General features: G+C 39.4%; 1 protein-coding gene across 1 annotated transcript in view; it reads right to left on the bottom strand.

Annotated features, from left to right (window-relative positions):
- The window catches only part of LOC134658395 (rho GTPase-activating protein 190), a 68120-nt gene that overhangs the window by 44554 nt on the left and 11440 nt on the right, over nucleotides 1-12126 (bottom strand). The window contains exons 9-13 of the mRNA XM_063514079.1: nucleotides 10647-10774; nucleotides 9297-9453; nucleotides 7786-7895; nucleotides 6282-6468; nucleotides 55-170 (exon numbers count right to left, since the gene is read on the bottom strand). Coding sequence (XP_063370149.1) covers nucleotides 55-170; nucleotides 6282-6468; nucleotides 7786-7895; nucleotides 9297-9453; nucleotides 10647-10774 — 698 coding nt within the window. The remainder of the gene's footprint in view (nucleotides 1-54; nucleotides 171-6281; nucleotides 6469-7785; nucleotides 7896-9296; nucleotides 9454-10646; nucleotides 10775-12126) is intronic.

The following is a 12126-nucleotide window of genomic DNA, read 5'->3' as shown; positions in this document are numbered from 1 at the left end:
CTTTGGTTTGTTCACGAATTTGATACCCCGCCACTTTTATATCGCCATAATCACCTGAAATCGTCTTGCAAGACATCTGTAATTTCCTTGATGTCCTCTTGAGTGATGGTGCCGGTCGGCGAGATGCTTTTGAAGTGATAGAACAGATCAGCATGCTCTAACAGTAACTCCTGTAACAGAAAATATATTTTTCTCAAACATGCAATGAAATGTCGTCGCTCCGGGCGTTATATCAGGCTTCGAAGTATCACGTTTAGGGCGGAGCAACTCCAGAGAACTGTAAAGGAATTTCATACGAAATTGAAGGCCTAGGCCGGGAAGTAATTTTTTTTTAATTCTAATGTAAACATGGGGTCTGTGTCCATGAACAGGCTAAACAGCCGAATTATATTTTTTTTTATATTTTTAGTGAATGAATGGTTATCGGACCAAAATATCCGTGTTAACGCCTGTTATACACGAACGTACTGATATTAAGAATACGAATCTGTATGATTCATAGAATTAGAATAGACAAGAACAACTGTCAATCTTCAAAAGTGCGACCAAAAATGAAATGGAAGTGTGTGCGTAAATTGTCTATGTGAGATCAAAAATAGTGATGTCATGTTACAACATATTAATAATCTGTCGGTGATTGATTGCTTTATTAACTACTTTTTCAAATGTGTTATTTTCAACGTTAAAATTCTACGACATTATGACGTAGGTATAAATAACACTTGCACTGCGTGTGCTATCAAAATCGTTACAGACTTATCTTAGTCTAATTCTTACTGTGTTGGAAAGTGAAGTTTAAATTTACTGCTAAACATGGGCACCTTCATAAAGGTATAACAATCGTTATTATTTGAAGTCGGTTATAAATGTTAATATCTTAATGATGTCTTGTGAAGAAATGATTACGTATAGGTCAAGCAGATCTTGTCAGTAGAAAAAGGCGGCAAATTTGACAAATGTAGGCGCGAAGGGATATCGTCCCATAGAAAATTTGAATTTCGCGCGTTTTTTTACTGACAAGGTTTGCTTGACTAGCTATAGCTATTAATATACCGACAAGTTATCGATACTGTCATCTGAACATTTTGTCAAGCCCTAGCGTAAAGTAACAGTTTATGTTTTTACACAAAATATTTTAAATTATTAAGTAATATGATATAATATTAGCACACAAGGGAAGAAAAACTTATAATTAACTGTATAAACCGGCTTCTTACACTTTTTACGCTGTTAATTTTACAAAATATCGTTAAGAAAATTTCGCTCGGAATATCATAATTGCTCTGAAATTAGTATTTACTAGGTTTATTTGGCCCCGTGACACTGCAATCCGGTACACTACAAAACACTATCTTCATTGTATTACGTTATCTAATAGTTTTCTTCCGAATTTGTGTATAATTTTCAAATTGAAAATTACGGTGATACGCTCTTGGCCGTCCGCGGCCGTCGTCAAACTCAAAAATGGTCACGTTTTCTCATTTGTAGTCTGACTCTTTCGCACTCATGCGATGTTCATATACGTGATGGCTTCCCTTTCGCACACTTCAGCTGTCTGTCAAGCGCGAGCGCGAGAATTACAAGTCTGTGGTATGATTCAATGTGTTGATGAATAAATTTATAATCTTGTCTATACGTAAGTCACCAGAGACAATATTTAAAATCCTCTGCATTTGTTTTATTGATTGAAATTGAGATTCTTATTATCAGGTTGTGTATAATGGCCCTAATAGGGTCTATTCGAACACTACAGACGCGAAATATGGACGACTTCCGTAAAAAAAAAAGTCATTATGGCAGGATTGGAAGAAAATTAAAAAACTTTTGTCGTGTAGCTATTTGTGGTTGATATTTATAATTTGTTTTTTTTGAGTGGTGATTTTTTTTATTTCATTGCATATGTTTGAGAAAAGCACTATACATGCCTAGCCGTGAAAAGGTCTTGCCGACTTCGTATCACTATCCGGCCTCCCTACGGTCGGCCGTCTATACCTACTCACCCGGCAAGCCCTTCTTTCCCGGCGTCTGCAGTAATGTACTATTAATCAGTGTTAGTGAACAGCAGTGAAAGCATATAACTGGAAACCGCCTTTGGGAACATTACCGTTCAAATTCTCGGGCCAAATTAGCACACATACACAATTACGCCTACATTTAAATAAGACGATACGTTTACAGAGCCTGTCTCTATTACACTAACGTACACAGCTAAGTGTAGATGAAATGCATATAATGTCAATAACTACCAATCAGCGACATTAATCCGCTAATAACCTTCTTGCTGTACGTACTGGCCGCTGAGAATTCGCGGTTCATATTTGATTAGAATATGACTTGGACAGGGATAGGTTTATGCCATACATTGAAGAACCAGTCAAATAATTCACGTATAATAATTTAATGCAGATTAAAAGATAACTACTTAGTTAAAATGTTGATATGAAATTAAATGACAGACTAACTCAACATAATTAAATATTCATTGTTGTATAAATGTATTCCGCTATAATAAGTATTTTGTATATTTTATTATCAATCTGTATGGCAGTGCGAAGTCACGTTCAGAGCCCGTACCATGAGTCACTGACAGTGTCAAAACTGACATTTACGCTATCGAGAACGTAATTTACTTTCTATACATCTCGTTTGCACTAATATGCGAGTACGAGCGAGATGTATAGAAAGTAAACTACGTTCTCGACGGCGTTTGTCAGTGCCAAACTGATGGTAGCCGTACTGGTATAGTCTGTCCGTTTTTCTAAGATCAAGTACGCCATAGTAAATGTATGGCGAACTTGATCTTAGAAATCGGACAGGCTATCCAGCCTGCAAAATTTACATGGGTAGGTACACGAATCGGGTCAAAAACATTTGAACAGGCGGAGTCACAATAAATCCCCACTTTCAGTTCCAATGGAAATATTTTATATGTATATAGCCGGTCAAGCAAGTTTGTCAGTAGAAAAAGGCGCATAATTACAATTTTGTATGGGACCATAACCGTTCGCGCGCTTACATTTTCTAAATTCGCCGCTCTTTTCTACTGACGGAAATGGCTTGAGAGAGAACCTACATATATGTGACAGTAGAGGGTGGATTAAAATGATCAACATTTTGAGATAATGTGTGTATTTGTTAAATTAATTCAGTGAAAGCGTTATAGAAAAAAATGTATCTACATATAGGAGACCGGGTATGATTATCTCACGGGTTATCTCATGAATAGAACATTATATATCTTGCCAGGCATCCACTCAATTTCATGTCTCTCTAATTGGACAGCTTTTTTCCATAGTTCTCTGCGAATAGCATATTGTGGGAATTTGAATGGAAAGTAATGTAAAATGACAATACCAAATTTGATTATTAATTTGAAATAACTAGGTAGTTTTTTTATAGCTCCATCTCATGAAATAAAAAAGGAAAATACAAATCTGTAAGAAGGAATTTATTACTACATTTATAATTACAGTGGAATCCGTTTATTATGACTCCGCTTATACTGACCAACCGCTTACTATGACGCAATTACTGTGCGAAGTTTGGTTTTCATATGAAATTCTTTGTGACAAAGTCGGATAAGATAACTTCGACCTATAAATACTATTTTTATGGAATTATGTCCGGTTATACTGACAAATTCGCTGGTTTTCGTGGCCGGCCCCACATATTTCCCTGCGAGGACGTCTGTGGCGTTTAAATTGTTTTAGTTTTTACTCTCGGTGAAAGTTGATAATTGGTATAAGGTTAATAAAACTCATCTCTCACAAAATTGTTTGAGATTAATTTGGAAAAAATAAAATAAAAAGTTTATCAACTATGCTTTATATGACATCCGCTTAGTATGACATGTTTGTTACTTCCCTTCAATGTCATTATAAGCGGATTCTACTGTATATAGAAAATACCTAAACCAATCATAAGTTAATAAAATAGTCTACTTCATTTGGCATAAAACCATCCCTATTATCCTCGCAATTTAAAAAGTCGTATGTTGTTATGAAAGTCGTATACAGTTGTTACGTTTTAGCTTAGCACGGTAGTATTGAAAAAATGTCGTCATGTTTATTCCAAATTTTACTGAAGTTATCTGTTTACTACAAGTGAAAAGTGATTCCACTGTCCTTGATATGAACTAAAACAACTTCTGCACCACTTCACGACACATGAAGACATTTTTAATTACAAAAAAACGTAGTTTTTATAAACCAATTTAGCCATCCGTCACTGACTGTCATCTCGGCCGCACTGAAGTTGCCAATCGAACACTCTGTAAGCACCGCCCACAATCGAATACTTTACGTTGGGTCATAATTGAGCGGACAGAATACTTCCATGGTTTATATGCGTTCACTGGTGAACAGTAATTAAAAAAAACAACGGGTTGCACTCAGGGAGTGCCGGCAGAAGTGAAAACTCAATGACTAGATTGACTAGTGCAAAATGCACTATGTATAATTGAGGTTAACGCCATCTAGCGTTAGCGTTAATTACTTGAAACCCCTAAGCACATCACTTAGTACTCGAGTTATATTAATACCAGTTAGAGCGAAACTCACTAGATGGCATTTAAATCAATAAAGAAAAACTCAATGACATTACATGTAACTTTATTGATTTAAATGCCATCTAAATGAGTGGCCATTTAAATCTTACGGCCACGTGATCGTCTTAAGCTGTCTCGAGTTTACCATTTTTTCCCCACCTCAAAAAGTGCACAGCGCCGCTAAAGAAGTTTTCACTTCAATAACTTCAAAGGATGGCAAGGAGGTTGACAAAGGATAAGTCGTTCGGGGCCAGCTTCAAATCGACGGACCCCCCCCCCCATTTGACTGACCTGCAAGTTATGTTTAGCCCGCTGCTGTATATGCCTCTGATGCTGGTCGAACACCCGCTGTTGTTGCTCCTCCGATAAAGCCTCATAGCAATCTCTACCCATTAGACCTCGCACTTTGGATACCATATATGGCCATTTGGCCCTAGGGCTAAGAGAAATCCCACACTAAAGTCTCCCGAGCGTCGTCTAGTCAACTCTGTGGCTGTTGCTCGACGCAACGTTGGGGCAACTGCGCAGCGACATTTTCCGTAGCGCTGACTAGACGCCGACGCTAAAGATGCTAGTGTATCTTAGGACGGTATTCCATCTGTCCAATATCTTGGTCCAATGTGTATTTGCGTCTCACATTTTTTTTAATGAGAGAGTGACACGCAATGCACAACGAAATTGGACAATGGACAAAGAAATTGGACAGGTGGAATACCACCCTTATACCCCCATTAGACTGACCTGCAAGTTATGTTTAGCCCGCTGCTGTATATGCCTCTGATGCTGGTCGTACACCCGCTGTTGCTGGTCCTCCGATAAAGCCTCATAGCAATCTCTACGCATTAGACCTCGCACTTTGGATACCATATATGGCCATTTGGCCCTAGGGCTAAGAGAAATCCCACACTAAAGTCTCCCGAGCGTCGTCTAGTCAACTCTGTGGCTATTTCTCGACGCAACGTTGGGGCAACTGCGCAGCGACATTTTCCGTAGCGCTGACTAAACGCCGACGCTAAAGATGTGTCTTAGGATGCCATTCCATCTGTCCAATATCTTGGTCCAATGTGTATTTGCGTCTCACATTTTGGACAGTTAAATTGGACAGGTGGAATACCCTTATACCCCCATTAGACTGACCTGCAAGTTATGTTTAGCCCGCTGCTGTATATGCCTCTGATGCTGGTCGTACACCCGCTGTTGTTGCTCCTCCGATAAAGCCTCATAGCAATCTCTACCCATTAGACCTCGCACTTTGGATACCATATATGGCCATTTGGCCCTAGGGCTAAGAGAAATCCCACACTAAAGTCTCCCGAGCGTCGTCTAGTCAACTCTGTGGCTGTTGCTCGACGCAACGTTGGGGCAACTGCGCAGCGACATTTTCCGTAGCGCTGACTAGACGCCGACGCTAAAGATGCTAGTGTATCTTAGGACGGTATTCCATCTGTCCAATATCTTGGTCCAATGTGTATTTGCGTCTCCCATGTTTCTTAATGAGAGAGTGAGACGCAATGCACATTGGACAAATAAATTGGACAGGTGGAATACCATCCTAAGACACACTAGCATCTTTCTAGCGTGGGCGTCTAGTCAGCGCTATGGAAATTGGTGTCGCTGCGCAGTTGCGCCAACGTTGCGTCAAGCAACGGCCATATCGTTGACTGGACGACGCTCGGGAGACGCTAGTGTGGGGTCTCTCTTAGCCCTAGGGCCCTTATACCCCCATTAGACTGACCTGCAAGTTATGTTTAGCCCGCTGCTGTATATGCCTCTGATGCTGGTCGTACACCCGCTGTTGTTGCTCCTCCGATAAAGCCTCATAGCACTCTCTGCCCATTAGCAGGACTCGCACTTCGGAGAGCTGCTTGCCGGGAGTCACGTAGCCAGTTTCTTCGAGAAGCCGTTTGAATTGTTGGCACCATCTAAAAGATTTTAAAAAGGGTATTTGACTGTATTTAAAATAAATTATTTTACACCATGCATGAAATAAATCACCAGAAGATTAATGAGAAACATAGACAGCAGTTTTAGACACAATTTATATTTCAAAACCCGTATAAAACTATAAAGAGTAGGTAATTTGAGTGTGACGTCACATGCTAGTGTTTCAAATAAATTCCATACTCCATAGTAGCAATATCGTTTTGACAGTTCGAAAAAAGAAACTGATTTGACTAGTAGTCAAATACCCTATTGTGTCAATGTTCGATATACATATATTATAGCCAGACCAGTAATATATGATAAATTGATAATTGTCAAGAGGGCGCTGTTATTCTCATGTATAGGGTGACAATTCAGTGTAGTATGAAAAAATTAATTCCAGTGAAATTCCGCAACATGGCGCACCCTCAATAGATCCTGGTTCACCTTTAATGTCATAGAAGGTAGCATCCTATAGAAGTGATCTACGCGTGCCTCCGTAAGGGACAAAACATATAAATTCGACCAATCATAGCGTCGTTAATGTATTCAGCACGTTTTTAGTTGCCATTTTTGTACTGAGAGGTCCGACTTTCGAAACCCTGCGCATTGGAGGGTAAGTTGTTTTACGTGGTAGATCCACGTAAAACAACTTAAAATACATTTTAAGGTTTTAAAACCTAGGCTCTATGTATATGAAAGTAATGATTACGATTTCATCAACCCCTCATGTTTTTAGCACTTGGTAATGCTTTCACGACATCTTGTAACGCGACGATGGAACTTTTATGCCGACACAATATCGCTATGTTTGAACTTGAGATAATAGGGTGAATCAACTTTTTCTTGTCACTCGTTGACACGGTTAGGTTCTCCTGGGTCACTCTTTAAAACCTGATTTTAGGCATTTCAATTCATCAAACACGCTTTTTTGTGATACTTATAAAGCCTTTCCATTGTGGGTCGTCTACCAAGCGTGTCTTCTAACAAACTATGCTACTATTGTCTCTTGGCTGACCCATAGACTAGGAATCCTCTAGACTGAGTTTAGAGCAATTATTTCATGAAACCGATGCTGCCAAAAATACGGGGGTGCGGGGGGACGAGGTGAGCGAATCCCGTGCCGTGATTGGTCCGTTCAAAGACACGGACCAATCACGGCACGGGATTGACTCGAAGATGGAGTAAAACTACCGTATGAGTGGCAGAGGGGGTAGCGTTACTATGCTCAGTCTAGAGGATGTCTTGTCTGTGGGCTGACCGGACAGAATAACAACAAGAAATAGTTGATCCACCCAATATGTTGTATTACTTACTCATAATTCCTCTGTTCCTCTTGAGCCTCATGTAGGAAAGTCTTGAAGACGGAAGCTGCCTCGTTCGTCTCAAGAATCTCGTATGGAATCTTCTGAGACTGTCCCAAAGTCTGCAACGGAGTTTATGTGATTAAAATTCTTAGTAGTGTTGCTTTTTAGGGTTCCGTACCCAAAGGGTAAAAACGGGACCCTATTACTAAGACTCCGCTGTCCGTCCGTCCGTCTGTCACCAGGCTGTATCTCACGAACCGTGATAGCTAGACAGTTGAAATTGTCACAGATGATGTATTTCTGTTGCCGCTATAACAACAAATACTAAAAACAGAATAAAATAAAGATTTAAGTGGGGCTCCCATACAACAAACGTGATTTTTGACCGAAGTTAAGCAACGTCGGGCGGGGTCAGTACTTGGATGGGTGACCGTTTTTTTGCTTGTTTTGCTCTATTTTTTGTTGATGGTGCGGAACCCTCCGTGCGCGAGTCCGACTCGCACTTGGCCGGTTTTTTAAATACCACGTCAGTGGCAAACAAGCATACATCTTTATTAGAATGGAAAGCCACTGACAATGTAGAACATGTTACGTTCCTTGTAAAAATTTCATGTTCGCATATTGTTGTCGCGGTGGCCGAGTGGATATGACGTCCGACTTTCAATCCGGAGGTCGCGGGTTCAAATCCCGGCTCGTACCAATGAGTTTTTCGGAACTTATGTACGAAATATCATTTGATATTTACCACTAGCTTTTCGGTGAAGGAAAACATCGTGAGGAAACCTTCATACATCTGCGAAGAAATTCAAAGGTGTATGTGAAGTCCCCAATCCGCATTGGGCTAGCGTGGGGACTATAGCCCGAGCCCTCTCGCACATGAGAGGAGGCCTGTGCCCAGTAGTGGGACGTATATGGGCTCACATTGTTATTATTAGGGTTCCGTAGCCAAATGGCAAAAAACGGAACCCTTATAGATTCGTCATGTCTGTCTGTCTGTCCGTCCGTATGTCACAGCCACTTTTCTCCGAAACTATAAGAACTATACTGTTGAAACTTGGTAAGTAGATGTATTCTGTGAACCGCATTAAGATTTTCACACAAAAATAGAAAAAAAACAATAAATTTTTGGGGTTCCCCATACTTCGAACTGAAACTCAAAATTTTTTTTTTCATCAAACCCATACGTGTGGGGTATCTATGGATAGGTCTTCAAAAATGATATTGAGGTTTCTAATATCATTTTTTTCTAAACTGAATAGTTTGCGCGAGAGACACTTCCAAAGTGATAAAATGTGTGTCCCCCCCCCCCTGTAACTTGTAAAATAAGAGTATGATAAAACTAAAAAAAAACATATGATGTACATTACCATGTAAACTTCCACCGAAAATTGGTTTGAACGAGATCTAGCAAGTAGTTTTTTTTTAATACGTCATAAATCGCCTAAATACGGAACCCTTCATGGGCGAGTCCGACTCGCACTTGGCCGCTTTTTTTATTATTATATTGTTGTCGAGTATACCTGATATCTGTTCGCTCGCTCGCCTACTGGCAGAGTATCTTGATGCTGGAGGTCATCGGAGCCCGACTCGGAGCCCGACTCTGTGCATCGGGCTCCGCTGAAGTATACGGAGAAATCTCGGTGGGACCGTAGCTGCCGGACCACCATTGGCCAGTCACTGTTAAAAAAAAACAAACGTCATTAGTAAGAAACTTCAGTAAATACAGGGTGCTTCCTGTAACAGGAGCAATAAATTAAAATGTAGGCTGTACTCCTCAAACTGACCAACATTTGTTCAGCAACTTTTAAAAATTATGAATCCTTTAGACTTCCTCTTTTTCATACAAAATAAATATTGCCTTCAATGTACGCTGACATCAGTGTGTTTGACGTTGCTTGTCATGCTTTAAACATAACAAAATTTGCAATACATTGCGTCTTAGAATAAACTTTAAAGTGTAATAAAAATCAAAACCTGAGTTATTTTCAAAAGTTGCTGAACAAATGTTGGTCAGTTTAAGGAGTACAGCCTACAGTTTAATTTATTGCTCCTGTTACAGGAAGCACTCTGTATAAGTTTTTGGCAAAAATAAAATTTTTGGTACAAGCTTTTATCGCTGACTGCACTTTTCTTATCAGAAAAAGAAAATATTCAGAGTTTTAATCTCTTACATTTACAATCTATAGTCTGTCAAGCAGGATATTTCAAACTAAATAGGTCGCCATATAATATTATAAATATATGGAGATACTATTGACTGAGGCGAAGCCGGGTAAAAGGGTAGTATAGAGGTTTGGAGTCAATAGACGGGGGTAGGTATAGCAAAGAACGTCTTTATTCGATGGATTGCCTATTTTATACATATGAAGTTATCGCTGATACAAGCAATACGCGTCTATGTCGCAGTAAACCAAAGCGTTACTGCTAAACACTAAAAGTGGACATTTACCACATTACAGTATGGTATCCCTAGGAAACGAACAAAAAGCAGCAATGTACATCGAACGATGAAAATGTAAACAAAACAGTTCCACAGATATAAATGACACGCGATTTTCGAACAATTCAAACGTAGCTAACCCGCGATATTTCCAATTTGTCGCCTTTTACTACTGACAACTTGACAAGATTTGCTTGACCAAGTATAGTGTGTCAAAGGACTGTCTCATTTCAAACACAGACATAGAATCATACTATATTTGTCTTACACTAGTACTAGCACCCAAAAGAAAAGGACGAGTATAGTTTTTTTTGTTCCTATTTACTGACAAATTGGTTTGACCAACTATATATGCTTTTTGTTGACGTTTAACACTGTCGGCTTTTAGTTTAAGGTACGCTTGGATACTTAAATATTACGATCAACTTACTTCTCGTTGAGCTCTTCAGTTGGCAGTTGCATTCGCGCCAACACTTGGGGAAGCTTGGCCAGCTGTTTACGAAGTTTCTTGGCTGATTTCTCTTCCTTCAGCCTTCGGACGTGGCGTCGGAATACCACCTACACAGACAATCCAACCTCTAGACATAGCATAGTCGCGCTACCCCATCTGCCACACATACGGTAGTTTTACTCCATCTTCGAGTCAATCCCGTGCCGTGATTGGTCCGTGTCTTTGAACGGACCAATCACGGCACGGGATTCGCTCACCTCGTCTTCCCGCACCCCCGTATTTTTGGCAGCATCGGTTTCATGAAATAATTGCTCTAAACTCAGTCTAGAGGATTCCTAGTCTATGACCACCTACAAATAATAGTTATTTGTTTTACAAGGGGGCAAAGTTGTTGTTTAACCGCTCGTGCTAATGTTGATACCCGTTGAGTGGTTCGAAAAATGGAATCTTGAGCGTTGCGAGAGTTTCAAAGCACGAGGGTTAAACAAAATTTGCCCCCGAGTGAAACACAAACTTTTTCACCACACCAACCCGAAGAAAATATTAACTGTAAGATATCAAACGAAAACAACCCAAATCAAATCCAAATTAATGTTATTAAATATTTATCATTCAAAATCATCATTTAAAAGTTAATTCAACCAGCAACCATAAGAAACCAACTCAAAACTTGCATTTGATTATTTTGCCTCACATGTGAATAAAATGCAACTTTTTGAACAATCAAGAGAGCCTTTACCAGTTGGTGTGGTGAAAAGTTATTGTTTATGTGTTGTATTAAAAAGAGTCATTATGAGCCTATTAAGAGCTATTGGTGTCTATAAAGAGCTGGGTGTATTGGGGATGGGGTGGGATGTTACCCAAGCTGCCCAGGGGGCTTAGCCAAGGTGACAATCGCTTTGTGTCTTTCTAGCACTCTTCCATATGGAACTTACTTTTCTTACTTATATAAGTGTGACAGTGACATTTGCGTTTCGTTCGCTATGTAGCGTTAGCGATTGGAATATGATTTGGAATATTACCACGACACAGGCCTAGCCTAGTGTGGGACCACTGAGCTAGTTATGGCGTTCATAAAGTTAACTTTTAGGTAAATACTAACCACACGAAACATATGCTATACTGTTCCTGTATTAAGTACCCCGTAAGGAAACTATTGTTACATACTAATGTTTTGGTTTTTTTTTAATTGTGAATTTCATAATTTAAAAATTATTTAATCTTAATACCATTCCAATTAGCTGACCAAGGGCGGGTTTAAATTCAGCAAGCTGTACCCGCACCTTTTTCATTACTTACACAATTTGTTGCACAATGTTTAGATAAATACTTACCTACTTACTTCATATACCTAAGATGGACTAATTACCTACCTAACCCTTATATTATACCTAAGAACTGATGTAAAAAGTAATGAAATAAATGCATTTATATTTGTATTTTGTCTCTATTTAAATTG

The sequence above is a fragment of the Cydia amplana genome, chromosome 22 (genome assembly GCF_948474715.1).
Source record: "Cydia amplana chromosome 22, ilCydAmpl1.1, whole genome shotgun sequence".
NCBI lineage: Eukaryota > Metazoa > Arthropoda > Insecta > Lepidoptera > Tortricidae > Cydia > Cydia amplana.
Note: the sequence above shows the minus strand (reverse complement) of the source record. Positions and strands in the feature narration are given on the sequence as shown.